The 22539-nt window shown below is 47.7% G+C and overlaps 1 protein-coding gene across 1 annotated transcript; it reads right to left on the reverse strand.

The window, feature by feature from the left end:
* Positions 1-1376: 1376 nt before the first annotated feature.
* On the reverse strand, positions 1377-18461 carry RPIA (ribose 5-phosphate isomerase A). The gene is made up of 9 exons (XM_062575104.1): positions 18279-18461; positions 14175-14235; positions 12123-12178; positions 8810-8869; positions 7890-7954; positions 7534-7602; positions 6882-7023; positions 5327-5426; positions 1377-2579 (listed from the first exon to the last, which is right to left on the reverse strand). Exons 1-9 carry the CDS (start codon positions 18459-18461, stop codon positions 2482-2484), a joined length of 834 nt encoding a protein of 277 aa, XP_062431088.1. The 3' UTR covers positions 1377-2481.
* Positions 18462-22539: the final 4078 nt, after the last annotated feature.

The following is a 22539-nucleotide window of genomic DNA, read 5'->3' on the forward strand; positions in this document are numbered from 1 at the left end:
CCTGCCATCGGTTTCTGACGTTCTTCGCAACGCTGTCTTGTAAATATGCTCTCACTCCAAGCTGCAAGAGAGCAGGGCAGGGTAGAGATGGCAGCTCCATCCCTTAGGGCTCCTTTGACAAGATCCTCCAGAAGTTTTGACAAAAGCAACTGCTACAGTGCAAACTAGCCAAGACACTAAAATCCAACCTCAGGTGCAAGAGCCATTGGGAGAAGACCACCAAAGGGGCCACTGCTTCGCAGTCGCAGCCGAGCTCCCCCTGGAAATTACACATATTCGCAGTGCTTGGTCTTCTCTGCAAGTCCATCACGGCATGCTCTGCTGGAAACCGTTCTCTCTGGAAAAAAAAAAAAAATACAGAGCAAGCAACCATCATGATGGTAGCCTGGGACAGCCACGAGCCACCTGGAGCTGGCAGGTGGGTGCTGAGCACCGCACCCCCCAGCCGTCCCGCTCCTCCTCCCTGCGTCGCAAGTTTGGGCGCTGATGCCCAGAGCGGCTCTGCTTCGCACCACATGGCCAGCTTTGGTCCAGCAGAGCACACGGAGAAGCTCAAGAATTAGATCTGCAACTTTGGGGGCTCAGATTTCACAAGTCCTTGCTAAGCACAAAGCTGAATGAGATCACACCTGGGCCCCGGCCAGCAAGTAATGGTGCAGTAATGGTTTTATTGGATTTTTGAGAAGGAGCTGTTTGATTTTAGAGAGTCGGAGTCAACAGCAGCGTTCTTTGCTGCTAATCTCATTTTCAGAAGCACCCTGTGAAAGAAGATACCTCGTCAGAAAGCTTTGTTTGATTGCTCTCTGCGTATCTGGGGTTATATTAGGAGCCTGAGAAGTACCTGAAGACAGCCCGTGGCAATCTAGACTGAACTGTTACATTGTGAATTACTTCTGCACTATCAAACTTGCAGAAAGACACATTCCTGCCTTTCCAGCAAGCTGTTGACTTGATAGCAGGCAGTTTTCTCACTACAAGCTTTCTTCCATGCCTGTGCTGTTAGTTCTGAAGAAGCTATTTTCACAACTTTAAATCTTCCCCTTTTTGTTAAAAAATATATATACATGTATAATTTTAAACATGCAGTTTTGAGACATGCAGATGCAAGATGTTTCTATGGCAAGTGCTGCAGTTAACAAGTGCTGATTAGATATTGTCATTCATTTAAAATGATCAACTATATTTATCTTAAGCAAAAAGAAATAAGATGCAAAGTGCTGAATTTGACCTGGGTAAAGTTTGCCTTCATGGGGGGGGGGGGAGGGGGGGGGAGAAGAAGCTCTTAATTGAATTACAACATAACTTGGTTACAATCAAACAAGGATCTGCCCTGTTGTCCAGGAAACAGTTACTTTAAGAATCAAACTACCACCAGATGTGATGCAACAGCTCTTTATTTCAGTGCCTGTAACACAAAGTAAGGGCTTGCATTTTGACACCAGAACCATGCAAAGCACCTATACGCAAAAAAACAATACATTGAATACGTCTCTCTCCTGCCACACGTGGTAAATCCCAGCAGGAAGACTCAGTTTCCCTTTGCATTCTGCTCTATCCTTCCACAAATCAACCAGCTGTGAGAGGTGCTAACTAACCTTCATTCCAAACAAAACAATTTGCCACTGAACAGTATTTCACATTGTGCTAAATTGCTCAAATATGCTTCTGTAAACTTCATCAAGGACCCAGTTCTGCTCTTTTTACAAGGATGAAGTCCAGAACATCTCCATATATTGGAACAGACTTTAATCAGAGGTAATGGATCACCACAGTTGTATGAGAGCAGAATTTGGCCCAAAGGATGAATGTCTCCTCCAGAGAGGCCCAGAAAAAGACCTTTATAATGTTTATCCCCCAGACAAGAGGGATGTAGAGACTACAACATCCCCAGGCTCAGAGACTTGTCATATGCACAGAGAGGATAATTAGACACCCTGAACTATTACAAACAGTGGTGTAGAAAAATAAAAGGCATAAAATGCCGAACCGAAAAGGTTCCAAATAAGGCATCAGCAGGTCCCAACTGAATATGCTCCCGTTACATACGTCACCCTCCTAGCCAAGTGATTCAGACTAACGCATTAGGATTGTAATTCTGACCTCAACCACTAAACACCAAGAGCAACCAGAAGGGTTCAAGTTCTGTTTAAAAAACAAATAAAAACAAACAAAAACACAAAATAAGAAGTGTCTTTTTTTGGTAAATATTTCTTAGAAAATAAAAAAAAATTTAAAGCAATTTGTTTAAATGATTCTTTTTTAAAAAAAGATAACATTCCTGTAAAGTAAAAATATAGATAGAATATAATCTTTTTGTTTTTTAAAAAAAGACATTCAGTATCATGTCAGCGGATTCTGATCAACTCTTCATTAGTCTTCCACAATAACCGCTGCTCGTTAAGGCAAAACATCAGGTTGGCACCGTTACGACAGCTGAATCAAACCGGCTGAAGGCGAAGCAGAGCGGACAGCGCGCCGGCGTCAGCGAGGCCGCTTCTCCCGCACGCTGACCGAGCCGTCCTCCATGCCGAAGTAAGCCACCTCTGCCATGTCGATGAAGAGGCCCGTCTCCACCACACCTGCAAAACAAGGTTTCGCACACAAGTTAACACCAGAGCCACCCTGCTACTCAAGTGTTAAGATGCACCGAATTTGATGCTATTTATGCAGTTGCAAACAAGCTTTCAAATGTACTTCTAGTTCCAGTTCCATTTAATTATTCAGTGCTGACATGCTCCTTAGTTCACCGCAGTCATTAGCCGCGTGCTCCTTCTTTGCACGCTGCTGCCTGTATCGCAGTATCACACCAGGCAGCCCTAAGCCACAGCAAGGGCCCGTAAACACCCAGGCCAGCAGCTTCTAAACACGAGCCAGACCCGCGGGTTCAAACTGAGTCTCCAGGCTTTCTTTGCATCCAGTGACAGATTTCTCTGGGAATCTGAAAATGAAACTTCCCCTGGGAGAGGGATGAAAGCCATTTTCTCATATGGATAATGGTCTTTGAAACCACAGAGATCAGGACCACAGAGAAGCCCTAAGAGAAAAGTTAATTGAACCGTCTTCAGAGGAGTAAGGGCGAGATGGGTTGGAGGACAAAGATCAAGGGCTGGGGGGAAGCATCAAACTGTTGTTCAGTTGGTCACTCCTTAGATAAAAGGCCTAGGGACACTGTTAGCTCTGTTTTGAGAGGTATGAAATTCTCAAGCAACTTGACCGTAGGCAGTTTGTAATGAGGGGCCCAGCTCTGCAGCCCAACGTGTCTTTTCAACATAGTCGCTTGCTGACCGTGCACAGCATGCGGCTGACCAAGGCTCTGGCCTCGCCACAGACCCAGAGTGGGTCACCAACGCTCAAATCCCAGCTCCAGCCTGGGGACTGCCACGCTGTGGGAATTTATCAGGACTCCCATTGCAGCATGACCTGCACGCCCTCATATCGAACTTGACTTGTGCAGCCAAGCCCCCAAAATCAAGTATTTTTGAAAGGGAGGACAAGGGCTATCACGTGCACAAGCTGGCCAGAGCTCAGTTACCAATACATCCAGTCTTTGATTGCTCTTGCACCTCTGGCTAGCAAAGATGCTCTTCTCCCCTTAGCAGGCCCGTTTGAGCAGCAAATGAAGGAGATCATCTCTACATCAACATGACGGAGTTATGTTTCGTCACATGCCATTTCATTTCTCCTCCAGACCAGCAGCAATCATTGGTTTTTTCAGATCTGCTCCTGCCTAAAAGCTGAACCTGCCATCTACTGTTGGCTGCAAGCAAGTGCCAGGTAATTATTCCAGACTAAGCAAACACCAGGACCAACCAAGGCAGAGGTAACATTCTAGCAGTTTGGTCCTAGACAAGGAAGAAAGAAAATGGGTAAGTTTTCAGCAAATCAACCTTATAATAAAGCATTGAGGGAAGCAAAGCCAGAAACAGCTAGATGTTACCAGTGACTCTTTACCCAACCTATGCCCTGTGCTGGGTTTCAAGTTTTAATTTTAGTGCAAGGACAATATTTTGCCTATCTGCACAAACACTGAAGTTCGTGCAACAGAATCCCTACCCACTCCTCAGCGGTATGACAACACACAAGCAGTTGTCCTGGGGACTTCAGGACAGACAGGCATCAGGAATAAGCAGGGAGCCTCCAAGAACAAGGGGAGAAAAAGACTGAACAGCCAAGAAAGGGAGGACTGAAGGGAAGATTTTGGGAAGTCAAGTTTCCTTCTAAGATTGTTCTGTTTATAATTACACAGTTAAAGAAAAGAGATTGTTCCACAATGAGAATGAGCTGTGCTGCAAGGTATTTGGTCTGCTTCTAGAGCTCTAGGAGAAAACTTTCCCCTGTTTCTCTGTAAGAAAGTTGCCAATCTGTGAGTTTACAGCACAGCAGCTAAAACAGACATGGTAGTGGTGGTGGAGAGAGACTTTGGCAGCAGAAAGATTATTCAGTATTGTCACAAGATCCTCCAAAATCAAGGCAAAGAGATCAAGCAGAGACCGAGACTGATGCACACCCATTAAAAAAAGTATATAATTTTCATTTCCTGATGGTTAAGCCTTGAAGGACAGCATTTAAGAGCTTGTCTCTGCAGCAGAACATGCTCACAGGGCAATTCAACAGTATTCATGCAATTAGGTCCAGGGATTCAGTATCAAATATTTTATTTGGATGACATGAAACACTGATACACTCTGCGAGGGAATTAGAAACTGCAGTTATCACTCAGTGCAGTTCAACTCATAGAATTGCTAAGGACAAAGATGTGTCTATCTCATGCCTTTTTCCCGAAAAAGCCAGCAGCCCCATAATCTGGGCTTCTTTTGTGCTATGGAACAAAAGAGGCTGCATTTTGTTTAGAAACGGTTAATGTAAATGGTCAGTGTTTCTCTCTTGCACAGAAACAGCTACAACAACAGACATTTATACAGCCATGGCAGCAACCACATTAAAGATATGCTGCACCCTTAGAGCAAGGTGAGCCTCCAAACTACACAACAGTAACGGGACACAGTTGTAAGGAGTCTCTAGGAAATCATGTAACCCAGAGCAACCCCTCCCCTTCCAGGATCCACAAGTGTTTCCATTAAAAGCCCCTCTCTAAATGGGTAGAAGGACAGTAAGGAAGAGTGCAGGATTGGAAGCCTAATGAAGACGGAGGTGTTGCTCCCCTGGGATCACCCCAGGCTTTCACCACCATACGGAAATCCTGTTTGTGTACAGTTACAGTAATTCAGCTCATCCCTCCTATTCAGAGGAAGGTTCGCATGGTCAGGGTTTTCTAGCACAGATCAAGCTTTAGCCAACTCTCAGCTTTTAAAATTGGAGAAGTTACCTGGTATCATTTTTATAGCTGTGTTCACTTCACTCCATTTGTGAGCCTTGTCAAACTTCCAGTCCAGGATGAAGTTCCCATTGTCCGTCACCACGGGGCCCTGGGAAGCAAACTCATTTATCAGCACTGCAAGCTCCTGTTCTACCCAGCAAAGCGAGAGGCTGTCACATCTCCCCGGGCACAGCCATCCCCATCCCTGATGGAACGGTTTAAAGAGTCATCATTCAAGTACATCAGGACAGGCCACTGCTCCGCCCAAACAATTAGCCTGTGAACAAAATCCTTGCCCAAGGCAACTGCGAGATCCTCATTTTTCTGTGGAACAGTTACAAAGGATTGTTCTTTCTAGCATCCGTGTGGCTATTTCATCATTGCAATAGGGGACTTTTTCCTCATGAGCAAAGTCATATGAATAGCCTAGAAAGGCTACTACAGGCAACTGATGCCGAAATAAGATTCCACCACCACCAGTAATAAGTGTGCTATGATCTGCTGGATGCCATCAAGAAGTCTGGGAGCCAAAGGACTGCCGGCCTCATTAGTGCCCCAGATCTGCCCAGCACTTTCTCAAGCCCAACAGAAGGGGCAGTCAAGTTCTTTTAACAGAGACAGAAGGGGTTGAGAAGACAACACTTCAGTGGCACTGAGCAGGGTTTGCAACCACATATGCCAGGAGAGACCTGCATGCAAGACTGCATGGGTGAGATCCTCGGAGGACCTGACTCAGGCTGGCGCAGCATAGACGTGTGCTCCCCAAGCAAGGCTGGTCTCAAGTTCACAGAGAACTACTGGCTCACTCTTCTCAGGAGCCTAAATATAGCCTGATTCTTGGGCCAGGGGATTAAATGCATTAAATACAAGTATTATTTAGTAAGCCCAGTTGTTGCTGTAAGCATTCCTCTTCCTCTTCACATGTGATATGGGCTGGCTAAGCCTGATTGCGCCCAACTCAGAATAAGACTCTGGCAGTGGAGACAAAGCAGTTTCAGTCTTAATTTAGTCCAGCTCTAGCTCCATTTGGTGTGGGGTAGCCTGGGATGGAGCCTGAGCTGCCCACCTAAGTCAGGACAGTCTTTGACAGCACAGACTGCCCTCCATCTTCTAAATGGCACTGCAGAGTAGCAGGTCAAGGATTTGTAAGTGAGCAGATGGAGGCCCAGGGACAGTAAATATCATTCCCATAAACACAGAGCCCTCCACTCTGAAAAACAGAATGTACACAGCAGGGGAGAGAAATGCAGCAACCCTCAGATATGGACAGGACAGATGTGGTAGGTCTCGGGGCACTACCCAGGCAATCTCTCCTCGCCCCTGTTCAGGGGCCGTTTGCTTTAGGAGACGTACACCTGAGAGGCTTTCTATAAGCAGCCCCAACAGGTAAAGACATAGTTCAATAACAAAAGCGTAATTAGGGAGAATTGCACAAGGTGGGGGGAGTCACTTGCAGAAGTAAGAGGCCAAATTTGATTAGATGAAAGACCAGGTCTCTGGTCGTTTGCCCGGCCAGGTTCACATCACTCCTTTGGGGGAACTGGGGCTGATGAGGAACGCTTACCGCTTTGCTAACAGCCATCCGCAGCTCTGCGGCACCTCCAAAGTTTTTGGTGAGGGTTCTAGTGACGGGGACATAAGCCATGGGGATGACTTCAATAGGAATTCCCTTCTTCCACTGCTCCCCAAGGTTCTTTGATTTTTTCCTGCGGACATGGTTTGAGATGGGATGAGCATCAGATATTATGTCGCTAACAACATTAACATATTATCATATTATCTCTTGCAAACCCCCGAGGCATAAGGTCCTGGAGCGCACACATGTAAGAACAAGTTCAATGTACACAGCTCAATTTACTCATGAGCCCTGTTTTGACGTGTTTTGAACAAGCAGGACAGAAGTTAGCTTTTCTACAGCTCTGTGGCAGTCTTTACAAGAAGGGAAATTTATTCAGTGTTGACAACTACTGAGCTCAGAAAGAGCAATACAGCCATTTCCCCCCACCACCACTCCTAGAACCACAAACTCTGACTCCTAAGCAAGTCTACCGAGTTGAAAATTAAAACAGAAAAACTAAATTGTTTCAACACTGGAAGTCAAGCTCATTTCTACCTATTCTTGCTCTCTCTGACCAGCTGGAAGGAGAATAATGCTGTAACACAGGGGCATCCAAATTATCCCCTGTGGAGGGCCAAATAGGACAGTAATATTTCACCTGTAATCAGCAATAACAATGAAGCATTTTGCGTATCCTGCAACTATCTTCTCCTGTGTCAAGCAACCACTGCAAGAGAAGGGAGGATAATAAATAAATAACACAGTGCTTTGGTGTGCCCAGTGGCCCCAAAGGCCAGTTGCCTCTATCCCATGAGTGCTCTTCCTCACCACCATTTATCCACCTCATCCTTTACTGTTATATACATTTCAGCCAGCAGCTGTCTCCCACTACAATTTTACATGTGGCTCTGCACAAGATCACATGAGATTCTCAACACTACCCTGAGGAACATGTGCAGCTAGAAAAGACAGCTCAGAAGCCACCCGACAGCTGCCCCACACAGGCAAGCTCACCCGCCACCTTTGATAAGGTTGAGGTCACAGTCCACTTCGTCCGCTCCATCAATGGCAACGTCAAGCTATAAAAAAAGAGGGAAAACTTGGCTTGGAAACATCTCCCATGCAGCATCACAAAGCGCTGGTCTCTGTGCAGCTCGGGAAAGCATCAACCTTGCACAGGAAACTTGCAGGGAGGCAGTGAGGCCTTTTTTAAGCAGAGAGGTGCCAAGCAGCAGCAGAGATGTCACTAGAGCTGGAATCACCTGGACACCAGCCTGGCCAGAGATGAATGCCTGTGGAACAGTCACCCAGAGATACAAGCCCCAGCTAAATCAGACGTTTTCTCCACATGCGGAGGAAAAACGACCACTGGCCAGCAGTGCATTACACATCAGCCACGGGTCTTGTGACCTAAGGGTCAGCACACAAGCAGCAGGCTCCAGGGGAAAATCTCAGTGACACTTCAGCAATGCAATACTCCCCTGCTTCAGGCCAGCAAGTCTTAAACTGGAAGTACCACCAAACATCCAGAAGAAACAACTCAGTATCTTACCATTCAAAGGGACCACTCAGAGAGAAGCACTGCTTTTGGCTTTCACTTCGTGCTGTTAGCATCCAGGATTTAGGGTGTATTTGGTCCTTGTGAAGCAGAGGAGCCCAGCTCACCAGATAGGGCCAGTTCCCTGCCTCTGCAATCCCTACTCTACACTAGCCTGGATCCCACAAGCCAACCCTCAGTCCTAAGTCAAAACTTCTCAGCCAGCTTTGGGCAAATAAATCATTTTTTCCCCTCCACCTTGAGCTTGTTTTCACTTGTGTTCTGCAGCATGCCTGCCTGAACCATTGTCCTCAGAGGAGGCAAGTGAGCCTGACGTGTTAGCGAGGAGTAGGTTAGGGAAGGTCAGGTGAGGTTTCATTCCCACAGTTCCACTTACCTCTGGATGTCGGTCCAAGTCACTTAGTGTTAAGCCATTCTGCAGGATCAGCTGACGGGCCTGTACACCAAGAACACAGCAAACACCATTCACCAGCAGCAGAAAGCAAACTAGTTGTGTCATTCCCCTAATTCCAGCAAGGATGGAGTCTCTCTGGAAGACCTAGATCTCTCCATCCCGAGCAGCAAAGCTGCAACCATCAGCAGAAACATCTGACAAGAAGAAAATGCTGCATCCAGACTGGATGACTGAACTAAAATGGTCAGATGGTACATCAGCACTCCTGCGTCCAGGTCTTGCCAAACTAAATCAGAGGCCATATAAACTCTGGAGGGAAACTCTTGTATCCAAGAATAAGGGTAGATTCTCATTTGCCCCTCGTGCCCATGTGGACCCTCTCCTCCTCTTTGCCTTTGGCTGAAAAATGGGAGCAAGAAAGCAAAGTATTTAAAAATCACAGAAATACGGGACTAATGGTGAAAGTATTTTTTTATTGGTGGGTAAGGGGGCAAAAAAGAACACAACTCCTATCAAAAAAAGTGTGAGAAGCCTCTTGAAACAGCTTTGTGGATTGATCCACTTTTACTGAAGTAGCTGTGTATTTCCCTCTAGTGGTAAGACAGCACAGAGCACTCAGAATTACCCTCCACTTGGCTCATCAGCGTAAATGGAAGTTCACACTTACCAAATTTTAAATCGGTTCAGTTTTCAGCATTAAACAGTCACATGAGTGAGATTCCCTCCTTGCACTAACTCGGCCAGAGTTAGTGCAATTAACTACTTCCAACTATGCTTTAGCTTTTCCAGGGAAGTCCAGTGCTACAGTCTGGATCAATTTATGTCCCGAATTTAACTCGCTGATTACAACAAGGTCTATCACTCATATGTATTGTATCAGAGAAACATTAAGAAGAATTAGCAGATTATACTAAAGGTAATGAGATACGATTTGAATCTTCTGCATTACTGTGGCATTTCATGGCATGCAGTTTTGACTCCCATGGGCTACGGGCTCTTAAACAGATTGTGCACTATGACTGCCCTAATAAGGGCTCACTGAAGAAAAAACCAGATCTCCACCAGTGGATTTACATTCGTTACATGGTGTCTAGGTAAAGAGCTTTCAGGGATCTGGAAACTGAAACCACTGAAAAAACACCGTGCTGTACATGCAGGCAGATCCTGAACAGGCTTTGGGTCAGCATGGAAACAAGGCAGCTCTCTCGGCCAAAGATCAGGCTCCCTATTCGCATCGCGATGAGAACACACCAGCAGAAGTCAAAAGCAGAGCTCCCACAGCTCGGGTAAAGCAGCGGTAACCGCGTAGCACTTGTGCAATGCTAAACGGCCAGGTTAAGCCCTTTTCCTCAATAGTCCTGGATGCGAGCTGCCCAGCACCTGGAATCCAACATGCAGCCTGGACCATGGCATTAGCTGGGTGGAAAGACGGATCCGTTCAGTATTAGATGAGTGACGGGTCGCTGCCAAGGAACAGTCTCGCTCTGTGCTCTCGGCACACATCCAGGTGAGAAGAAACAATGCAAAAGCCAAGAGACCGATACTTACCCCAAGTACTAGCTTTACTGATGGTGGTGGAATAACCCAAACTTACAACAGGGAAGGGAGGAGAATAAAAGCCCACTGAAACCAATTCTTCCTTGCCAGTGACCTCAGGCAGCCATTTACACCTGTACATAGCGGAAATAAGATGCTGTTTTGCTGACCTGGGAATGCCTCATTTAGAATTGGTCAAGGTTCAAGGGGTTGCAAAAGATATGAAGCAGACCCTTGTCTGGAGGATTTTAGATCACACCCCTGCATGGGCCATCTCTTCCCTTTAACAGCAGTCTTTGCATTATTGGTAAAAAAAAAAAAAAAAAGCTACTGTTATTTGAACTTATCTCTGCATTTCATGACAGGGAATTCTCCGTTTTAGCTCCATTCCACATTTAGCATGTGAGCTTAAGCCACATGTTTTCACCATTACTTGTAAGACCTAGCAACCAAGGTCTCAGGAGCTCTCCCCTAGTTTAAAAGGTACATGAAAAGGTACATGATGTGTTGGGATAGAGATCACTTTAGACAGACCAGAGAGATGTTGCAGTGACAGTGCACGTATGCAACGGAAATACTGAGAGAAGTGGATAAAAATTTCTTCTGGCTTTTTACTTTTTGTCCTTTGTAGGGGGTTTGCTTTATATTCAGTCATTTATCATCAGTTGTTTGCAACACCTGAGAGAAGAGGGAAAAAGCCCTACCCCTCTGTACTTATACTTAAAAGAACATCTGCAGGGCAAGATGATATTATGTTTTCATAGGCTTTCAGGATAATTCAGGATGTCCCTAGCCCAACTTCTTGCTCAAAGCAGGGTCAGCTATGAGATCAGACCAAGTTGCTCAGGTTGATTATACTCACGGGGAAAAAAAAAAAAAAAAAAAAAAAAAAAAAAAAAAAAAGAAAAAGAAAAAAGAAAGGTTTTGACAAAGGTACAATCCCAAGGTCCACAGCAGGACCCAGAAAAGTAGGAGTCCAATTCCCAGAGCAGGACAGTGCCACCTGGCTTCCCAAAGCCTGCCCTGACATCACCTCTCCCTGCCCTAAGGGGGACAAGATGTGCAGCTGCTCTTCTGCAGCAGAGAGAGCAAAGCCATTTGCCTGAAGGCACGGAAGCAACTCAAGGCTTCCTGAGCAGCCTGGAGTTTTAACAAGCCCACAGTCTCCTGGCAAACTTCTCAGCAGCTTAGTATGAACCAGTCCCTGCAAAAGTTGCACAGCAAAGGAAAGATTAAGCTGATTTCTCTGCAGGAATTTCACATATAAGCCAGTTGACACATTCTGTCCTGAAGTTTCCTCCTGAAAACACAAGCGCCTGCTATTACTGCTTTTACCATGACTTTCACAGCTTTCAGGGCCTAATCCCAAATCAAAGGAAATCAGCCTAAGCGTCTCCCATGAGCTTTGCATTATGAGTCTGGTTGATCATGGTTAAGAGCATTTTTGTGCGATACAGCAGGATCCAGAGCAAGCCACACACCGACACTGGGATTACTGCTGTTATTACATGCTCAAAATACAAGCCTCCTGGCACTACAGGATCCAGGCACCTCGGGTCAGGGAAACACAGCACCAATGCTGCCAGCTTCACTAAATCAGTCTGCAGACTGCATCACAGCTGCTTTGGTGCTTTCAGTTAACCCACACAGCGGTGAGCCACTCCGGGGAGCATCGTGGTTACCTCCCACAACCAAACAGAAGATAACCTGCATGACTAACAGCAGGGACTAGCAAAAAGCAAAGGAGGAAAGCACTTACCTGAAAAGATGTAGGGATGCAGACAATTGTGAGGTTCTCTTGTTTAACCCGCTCAGCTGCAGGGAAAAAAAAAAAAAAAAAAAAAAAAGCAGAACTTGGTTTGTTCATTGCAGAGGCAAAACGCAGCAACTTTCTCTTTAAGAAAGCTCAGTTCTTAACAGCGCCTTTGAACCATGGCAATTACTTGCTCAACTTGCAAATAACTCAGTCAGGCACAAAATGCAAACAGGTGCCACCCTGCACAGGCTCAGGCTCTCCTTCCCAGCACAGCCCAAGGCAGCACGGGCCATTAACCTTTGCATCTCCAGCAGCAGAGGAGCAACGGTTGTGCCCAGTCAGCAGACCATCACCGGGGAAATTAGTCCTACTCCTCTCTCTCCCTCCATTAGACAGGTTTTACTGTGGGCCTCTTAGAGAGCTACAGCAGCTGTCTGAAAGGTTTTCTGGCTTGTTGCCTTTGAGACATCACATCCATTTATTTTAAAATATTTAAATATATAGCAGGGAAAGGGCTAATAAAATAAACTACGATAGTCCATTAAATGAAAGGAAATATTTCCTCCCTCGGGTTAACCTCAAATGACTAAAACCTATTACTAAGATATCATTATGGACAAAATGTTATTTAAGTAAGTATGGTAGATGGCAGAAGTCAACAGCCCAAGGGTATCAGCAACGGCCTCTCATGAGAACAAGCATGCGGGAAAACACGCTTCAAGGTAATGATACCAGTCGCAGGCGTTGAAGATGCCACGTATGGGTTGCGTGTTGTTAGCCCTCCGTATGATACGGGCTATAATACATTCAGTAGATATGAAAAGTCATATTTTGCAGCCTGAAACAGGCTTTAAATGCTATACATATTTATTCAGAAATTGAATCTGTGTTGAAGTCAGGAGCAGCTGTAACAGTGAGTCAAAGCCAGAAAGCTGAATCCCAACTCCTCAAATTCCTCACAGACAAATGTGTGTACAAACACGAGCTGGGATGAACGGGCAGAACAGGCAGGCCACACCACGATCTCTCCTGGTATTCAAAGCACTGTACGGTGCTCAGATCGCAGCCCTGCCGGCCGGCCGCTCTCCCAGGGCCGGAGCCGGAGCTCTGCCTGCCGAGCTGCAAGTCCTAAGGAGACTTTCCAGCCACGCAGAGAGCAGTCCAGCTGCAACACACTAAACTTCGCTTCCAAACAAGAGTCCTTTCAGCTTCTGATTGAAACTCTCAGGAAGGACAGGCTGATCTAGCAATCCCGACCCGCCGCAGCGGGCTGCTCTGTATGGTCAAGCAGAGCGTGGTGGCTCAAGCCCCACAAGGACTAGGTACGGTACCTTGACAAGCAAATTTGCCCCAAAGCTGAAAGTGTCCTTTAGAAGCCTGCAAAGGAAAAGTTTATCCGTGTGCCTCATTAGAGAGGGCACCAAGGTTTAATTAGCCTCACAGTCACTCTCCAAAAACACATCTGTCTTGCTTTAATATTTTGCAAGGAGAGAGAAACTTTCTGAATTATACCTTGAGTAAAATGTACATCCGGGTCACATAGATCAGTCTAGCCACAGGGCATAACAAAACTGCAGCGGGAGTCAATCCTTATTTCCATTATACCTCAGCAGGACCCTTGATATGAATATGGATGTGAGCAAGGAACATCAGCTGCATACAAATGGGTTAACGGAAGCAGAGCAGCTGCATGGCCCGAAGCCATAGAGCAAATCAGGACAGGGAACTAGACAGAGGGGTTTTAGCTCCAGTTTTTGGTGGATGCCAGTAAATTGCATTACCTAGTTGTATGGGGAGAACAGGTGGCAAAGCACAGCCCTGTTGAACAAAGTCAAGGAAATTTTTAGCTCTTCGGGACTCTCTATGCAATCGAATTGCAGCATAAGTCCCAGCTTTAACCTTCAGCCTCAAGCATGATACAGCAGCCAGCAAACACACAAGATGCACAAGCACTAAGTCCGCATCTTCACGATTTAGGCCTGGTTTTTGATTAGTTGGGGTGGCTGGACAAGAGGATTTTCTGCCGCGGGAATGACACGAAAGGGAGCATCCTACCTAATCGATGCACTGCATGGACAATTGTGGAACCGCTTCCGATGCCAAGAATTTGATTGTTCTGCAAATCAAAGAGAGACAGGAGAGAGCTGTAATCGGGGGCTCGGTACAAGGTCTCGTCTGCTTTTCCCAATAGACTCTATAAAAACATACGCAGGAGGAACCTTGCTCAGATGAACCCTGAAACCCAATGTATAAGCACATCAGATAAGAAAGAAACCCATTGCTCCAGCGATGGCAGAACTACTTTCTGGTCTTAGCCGGGCTCGTTAAGGGATTTTAAGCAACTCAACGGCTCCTTATAGGACATGGAGTTATTTAATACTGCTACAGTCTGACTCTCCAGGCATTCAATGTACACTTGCTGCTTGTTATCGACACAGGAAGTCGAAATTCCAGTTAATCCTTGAGGGAGCGTGAAAAGTTCAGCTCAAAAGACATAGTTTTCCTCCCCCATGAGGGCCTACTGCAGAGGAAGAAGGAAGCCTGAAAAACACTTCCCATATCACCACGCTTGCACAAGGACCTCAGAGCTCAGCCTTCAGACATTTCCTCCCAGCAACATCCCCCTTAGGAACAAACAGCGCAGTCTGCAAGCCAAGTCCCAGCACGGGCCAAGGCTTTTCCTGCTGGAAGCAGAAGACAGTCAGCTCCTGCTGCAGCTGCCCTCACACCCTCTCATGCAGGAAAGCTGGAAAGCTCAGACAAGACCGCAGAGGAGTTGAAACAGCCTCACGATAACATCTCCCAAAGAAGCTGCACAGTAAAAGCACCCATTTGCCACCAACAGTATTGCTAGTAAACAGCGCTGCGGCATCAGCGGCCAAAGCAAAGCGCGCAGGAGCTGTTCCTCGAGTATAGTAAAACCTGCCCTCCAAAACAGAGTATGTAACTGCCTGCACAAGAGTCTAGTAACGCACTGGAAAGATGGGTAAGCAGCATAGGCCACATTTTAACCACGGCTCAGCCCTGGACTTCTTTGCCTCTGGTCTGGCTGAAGAGTGGATCACTTCAGTTCCATCCACAGGGCAGAAGAACCTCTAAAACTTGCTGCAGGATGAGGGTGGAGGTGTAACTGTGTTATGCTCTAAACTAGTAGATCCCCTTAGCCTGTGCTTATTGCTGTCTCAGTATCCAACCCACTGAGAGCTTCCTGCAGCTTCTCACACACTTCTAATTTGCAGTGTACTTGACCCCTCTCTGCATGAGATCCAAAGCCTAGATTGACTGAAGGAGGCACAATACCACTAAAGAGAATTTGGATGTGAAAGACTTCAACCCAGCCAGAGATTCAGTACATTCATCAGACAAGTCAGGAGCTTCCTCTCCATGCCCAGCAAACCCAGAGTTTGGCAGCCACGCACAAAGCCATATCCAGAGTATCCTACTGGGTTACAAGCCTACCTGGAAAGATGTAGCTCACATCAGGTCACTCTCCCCTATGACTAGTGATTTCCTTCACTTCTGCAGGTTAAAAGTTTAAGGAAAAATAAAACATTCCAAATCCAGTACAAAACCAGAGACTCATGCTATGTTACAGCCCTTACTAACTCCAAGTCTGCAAAAGAAGGGGAAAGCAGCAGATCACAGCTGTGAGTTTGCAAGGCTGCCAGCAGCGCTACAGCATAGGAGAAACCCAATTGCTCTCAAGTTTCCTGGGCTTCCTTTCCCTGGCAGGCAGAGCCCAGCCCAGCATCCCAGCTGTAAAGGACGAGCGAGGCTGACAGAGTTGGAAACACCACCACTACCCATACTGTGCCAAGAGACTTGTTTTGACCTTGGAAGAAGCAGTTTCATCTCCTTGCCCTCATTTTGACTGTGTGGGACAGCTTCTTGGAGCAGCTTGATGCCCTAAAGGGATGGTAAAAGCCTCAAAATCAGCAGCTCCATTCTAATAAAGTGGCATCAGCTCCCAAAGCCACCAGCCCATCAATGGCAATAAACCTGAAGGCATTTATCACTGCTGAGGGACAAAACACCCTCCCTTAGGCAGTGGCAACACCTTGGGCTAAGCCAGTTTCCCAAAACAATAGGTTAAGCCGGTCTAAACTGGTGCTGTCACAACCCCAGCCTCTCCTATCCCAACCAAGATCTCCCCCTTGGCAGCTCCCCCCTCTACCCAGGGCAGGGCCAAAACCCATCTGCTTTCAAAAATAGGTGTAGGATGAGCACTGGTGAGAACGAAAGCACGAGGTGAGTGTGCAAGGGGCAGGTCCAGCTCACACCACCGAGGAACAACATCCAGCACAAAGAATGCAATTTCGGGTAGCTCAGTAAAACCTCGGGAGACCCATGGTTTTCCAAGGCCTGAAACTAGCATTTACACGAGCAAAGAGCAGGAGGAAAAAAAATGCAAAAACCCAAGTTTCTTCTTACTGACATTCAGTGCTCTGCAGCAGCAGGATGCAGCACCCTCACCTCACATTTTTGCTTCTAACAGAGAAGTTAACAGGACCTGTGGCAGAGCCCTGCCTTTAGAGGTATTGTATAAAAGCAGGGCCAGCTCTTCCCCAAGCAGCTTACGGCTCTAAAGCCCTGATCCTCGTGCTATCCACACTCCTACGAGAGCATTCACGCTGAACAGGAGCGCCGTCCTTGATCTCAAAGCTCATTCGTCTCCAGGGTCTCCTCCAGATATTCCTGCTCTGTATTACAGAGTTCTGCTCCCACAGCTGCACTGGGATAAGCACTGTGGACAAAAACACTGACATGGCTTTTAATTAATAGTAAAAGGCTCTCCTCTCCTAAATCCACCCGCTCATCCCTAGGTTTTAAATCAGCTGCAGGCTGTACAAGGAACTGTTGTACCAGTGCAGCTAGGGGCAGGTGCAGAAGAGGATGGCCAGGAGCAGCAACAGCTTAATTTAATAGCGGTACCCACTCTGCGGTATCGACAGCAGAAGTAAGTTGGTCTGTTTTCTGCTGTCGGGACCAGGAAGGCTGTAAATCCTGCAGGGACAGGACATCTCCTGAAAGATCCGTCCAGCACAACTTAACCCTGAACTCAGCACAGTCTTCTGCACATCCCCACAACTCGAGGGCAAAAACAGAGGAGCAGCTGTGTTTTTAGGAGATTACACCACTCTCTTCATTAGCACTGATAGCTTTAATGGCCAAACAGCTAACTAACTTTTACAAAGAGCAACTCTGTCCTCCTGAGGAGGGTGGAAGGTGAAACAGATTTTCCTCTAATAGCTGAAGCCATCTAACTCCTTTACAGTGACTCTAAGTGCTTCCCCACAACGGTTTCAAACCAACATTACCCCACCACTGGCTATTTTACTTAATCAGCATTATTAGCCAAGCCCTGAACTTTAATCAGCTGGAACAAGGCCAGAAACACCACCGTAAGTTTGCTTGAGCACAAAATAGCTCAAAGGTCAGCCTTTCCTCTAGAAAAAAAGCCCCAAATTAAGAATCACATTTTACCCAAGACCAACCGATCATCCAGCTCTCGATAACCCCCAGCAGCAGTCGCGCCCCAGCTCCTCAAACCACTCCACACCTCGCAACCCAAGTCCTTCCTCTTGCCAACTGTCAACACGCAATTTTCGGGCTGGGTTTCGCTAAGAAAGGAGGTTTATGCAATCACCAGTCAATCCCTTGGGTTATGTCCCACCCCGCATAAAACTTCTGGGTGCGCCGGGAGACCCCGGACTCGCAGAGAAAGGTGCACCCAGGCACAGACCTCCCGGTGCCGCGCTAGAGCAGAGGCTGCAAAGCGAGCGAAGCGCTTACAAGGCACCGCGGAACCCAGCAGCAACGCAAGGCACAACCCGGGCAGCAGAGGGGATGGGTTTTTCTCTTTTTTACTTCCCCCCCCCCCACCACCACCTCTAAGTGCAAACATTTAACTCCTTAGCAGGGAGTTTCACCACGGCCGTTGCAGAAAGGCTCACAGAGCAAACACCGCAGTGCTGAAGCACTGCCTGATCTTAACCGCGGAGCCCCCAAGCGCCGGGGGCAGCGGTGCAAGCTCGGGATGCAAAGCGGGTGCGGGGGGCAGCAGCGGCGCTCGCCGCGCCTGCACGGGGCGGGGGGGGGGGGGGGAAGCCGTTTCTGCCCGGTTTCGCGGCCCAGCGAGCGCGGGGAGGGGGCTCTCACCTGGACGTGCTTGTCCACGGCCGCCCAGGCGGCCAGCCGCTTGGCCTCCTCGGCCATGATGCCGCCGAGCCGCCCGCCGGCGGAGCCGCGCCTGCCCCCCCCGGCCGCCGCCGCCGCCCGGTGCCGCCGCGGCGGGCGCGCAGCCCCCAGCGCCGTGCAGCGGAGCGGCGCGGGCAGCCGCATGCCGCGGCGCCGCCCGCCCCCGGGGCTCGCCCGGCCCCCGGGGCTCTGCCCGCGCCGGCTGGAGGTCGCCGCCGCGACCGGCTCCTGCCGCCGCCCCCACCGGGCGCCTGGGACTTGTAGTGCCGCCGCCCGCCGACTACAGCTCCCACAATGCTCGGGCGCCGCGGCACCGCCCCGAGCGGCCCGGCCCGGCTCGGCTCGGCTCGGCTCGGCTCGGCTCGGCTCGGCTCAGCGTGGCCCAACGTGGTTCGACTCAACTCAGTCCAGCTCAGTTCGGCTGGGCTCGGCCCAACTCAGCTCGGCTCAGCCTGGCTCGGCTCTGCTCGGCCCAGCTTCATTCGGTTTGGCTCAGTTTGGCCCAGCTCGGTTCAGCTTGGTTCAGTTGGACCCGGCTCAACTCAGCTTGGCCCAACTTGGCTCAGCTCAGTCTGGTTCAGCTCAGCTCAGCCTCACTCAGCTTGGCCCAGCTCAGCTCGGCTCAGCCTAACTCAGCTTGGCCAGATTCAGCTCAGCTCAGCTCTGACTTGTCCCAGCTCGTCTCGTCTCAGTCTCAGGGCGCACAGGGCTGCAGCGTTGAGTCTTTGGGAGCAGAGTTTTGAGAGACGAAGCCCTGAAATGACTCCCCCTCGCTGCCAAGCTTCATTTTAACGTGTGGGAGAATATGGTATGTTGGACGTGGAAATGCTGGGGGAGAAAGCGGGTCATGGAGGCACCTGCCGACCTCAAGCTACAGGGTTGAGAGTGGCCCGAGCCGTGTCCAGCTTCCCAAAGGCCGCTGTGCCCCAACTGGCGCTCCAGCCAGGCAGCACCTCGTGCGCCGGGAGCTCTCCTATATTCTGTATTCCTGTACGGATGGGCAGGCCAGGCCAGGTCCCTGACAAAAGACGTTGGCCCTCAGACCACAGAGTTATCTAACGCTCACTGGAGCTTATCCCAGCTTGCAGGAGGGCCAACGTAAAGCCTGATAGAGGTTTCCAGTCAGGGAGCACATAAACCCTTTTTTCCATTTTTTGTTTCCTGGTATCCTGCATTGGAATCCATTGAGATTGTTCCTGGGAGAGTAACAGGGAGACAAGTCAGCGGTCAAGTACTTCCACACCACCATTTGCCCTCCTGGGAACCTAGTTAAGACCATGCTTTGGCATCTCATACTGGTGCAACCCCACGGAGATCTATGAGAATTGCAGGCGTTTGCCACTTACTGCTCGCTCCAAGGTCACAGTGAGCTGAGAAGGATTTTTTATTATTATTATTTGCACAATAGAAGAGCTGCTTCTCTTTGTGTCTGTTTTCTTTCTTTTAGTTCTGTGTGTGCCCAACTTGTTTTGTTGCCATCCTCTGCAATTCTGCAGTGATTTTTAAGGGCTAGAAATTATCCTTTCTGTTTTCCCTGGGTAAGCAAACCAGTCGTTGAACAGTGGGGTTTTACTTAAACAGAGACTCTATTACCACTGCCCAGGAGTATCCGAGCAAATTAGGCTTTACCTTTCCATACAGAGCAGGTGACTTGCCCTTAAGAGCACGTGATGGCCATGCAGAATAGTTTAGAGTTTTCTATTAGCTGGCAATGATTTTTCCTGCAAATTAAAGTGCAAACACACATTTAATGAGATTTGTATTTCAGAAAAACTCGGCCGTAAGTACTGTGTTCTTCCAAAATGCGTTATCATCAGACCTGAAGGAGAAGGTGACTGGATTTTGGGGTTACTCCTTTCATTACCCGAATGTTTGACTGCTGCCTGAAGTGGAAACACATGCTGAACAGTCGTGGGGGTTTTGCATTGATCAGGCAGCCCATCCTTACATGTGTGTATCTCAAATCCCACTGGAGTGGGGAGTGCTAGCACTAACGTTAAGTACGGTTGAGAAACCTGTTTGTATTCTCACAGCAATTACTGGTAGCTTTGGCTTGAAACATATCTCTTACAGTGCATACACCTGGAGGAACACAAACATTTCCACTTACAGATAATGCTGTTTTTCTGTTAGCATTTTCTCTGAATCTGTTGGCGAGTTACAGTTTCAGTGAATGCAGGAAAATCTTCTGTAGAAAATTGAATTTATGATGTGCTGAGAATTGCTTGTGCACAAAAGGAGGGCACCGGACTTTCAGAATTGAATTTTCCTCAAGTTTCAGTGACAGACAGCTCTATTTGCAAACAGCTCAAAGTCCTTTCGTACAAGCCTGTGTTTGCCCCTTGTCAAAGCCCTGCTGGGAGTCAACTCTAGTTTTCCCTGCTTCAGTGCAGAGGGAGGTGTTTGAACCTGCTTTGTCTGAACAGGCATTTTCCTTGTCAAACAGGGTGGGAACTGCTGGATGTTACCCCTAACAAAATGCCACACTGGTGAGCAGAATGGCTTGGACCACAAGACTTGCAAGAGTAGCTGTATGATTCTGGGTGGTGAATTCTGCATCTAAGGCTGAAATTACATGTTAGGAAATTACACAGTAGCTGAGAACTTGATGCTGTCAAAACCAGAAGATATTGTTCCTTACTTTCCTCACCCAGCTTCCACTCTAGTCTCGGATATAGTTTGTGCTGCCTCTAGCATTCCTCTGACCCTGTGCTGAGCTGATTCACCTTGCCACACCAGCAGAGAGCAGTTTCTTCTTTCAACATGAGTGAGTTGAACTGGCTCAGACAAACTTTACACACCTCCCTGAAGGGGAGTTGCATATCTGGCTTAAGCTGCTCTTGTTCAAGACAGCAAATGCCCCCAAAAGGGACATTCCTACACAGTGAGAGTGGGAAGGCTGCAGGACAACCTTCTGCAGCAGGCTTTGCCCATCTTAAACCTGTTATGAGAGCGCACACTAACCTGAGTGAAATCCTAGTGGAGACATAGCAGTCCCTGACTGTCAGACCTGTTTATCCAATTAACTGTATGTCCCTCTCATTCGATAGTGGCATGAAACAGCTAGAAGTCAACAAGACCTGTGAAGGTAAAACTTCACGAACATACCAGAGAAACCAAGTGGAAGGTAGAGTAGTTGAAAGCACTTCTAACTCATTTTTCCAGATAAACTCTTTTTCCGGTTGGCAGTAACTCTCCAAGCCTGTTCTTCCAATCATGTCTCAGCAAATATATTCTTGCTACCTCATTTTTTATCCTGCAAACTCCAGTTCAGTGTCATTTCTGCTGGATACCACCTACTTCACTTCTTGTCTCTGTTGGGATCCTGTTGGATGAAGAATTGCTTGGTTTTGTTCTGCTTATGAAAAGAAATCAGCGGGGGGGGGGGGGGGGGGCTGGCATATCGGTTACGATGTGTGCAGCTTTTCGACAGTCTGAATTTCCTGGGGGAAAAGGCAGGCTATAAATGATCGTCTTGCAGGGGACTATTAATGGCCTTTGGTACAGGGCAGCCACAAGGTGGCATGCTGGGCTTTCATTGCTGTGCCTTGCTGCTCCAACAGCAGGTTCTTCAAGAAAAGCTGGCAGTTTAGATGCGGAGTTACGTAGGCTTTGATTTCCAGATAAATGGCTGGATTTAAAGTTACTGTCATATGACTGCAATAGCTCTCTTGTGTCAGTCAGTCTAAACAGAATGGAGAATGTGAGTCATGCTTTGCAATGAGCAGGAAGTTTGGGTTTGTTGGCACAAGTTTTTAATACAGACAGGAAATCATACTATTGGATTACAGTGCTTGGTTTATGGACTTGCAAACAGTACCATCCATGTCTTAAAGAACTAAGTTTCCAGACAGAAAAGTGAGAGCTTTTAGATCATGATGATTTTTATTCCTTTTGCTGCAGTGCTAAGAAACATAGATGAGGAGCAGCTTAGAAGAATATACGGACTCTCCTGAAAGCTGTTAACAGCCCCCATAAAATAAAAGGCAGCCTTTGTCAGACTGCTGATCTGGGGCAGGGTAGCAGGAGGAAATACAAGAATATGAGTTAATACTCATGAGTGTGCTAAGGACACTTGCACAAGGTACTTCATGTTTTGCCTTAAGTGCAATAAACTATCATGAACCAGGACAAATGTAGAAGTGTTGATCTACTTGTGAAGTATTCAGATATTCTAAAACTTGCTGTGGTCTGTGGTTATTGAGCATCTGTCTCTAAGCCC

This window comes from Rhea pennata, chromosome 4, assembly GCF_028389875.1.
Source record: "Rhea pennata isolate bPtePen1 chromosome 4, bPtePen1.pri, whole genome shotgun sequence".
Classification (NCBI taxonomy): Eukaryota; Metazoa; Chordata; class Aves; order Rheiformes; family Rheidae; genus Rhea; species Rhea pennata.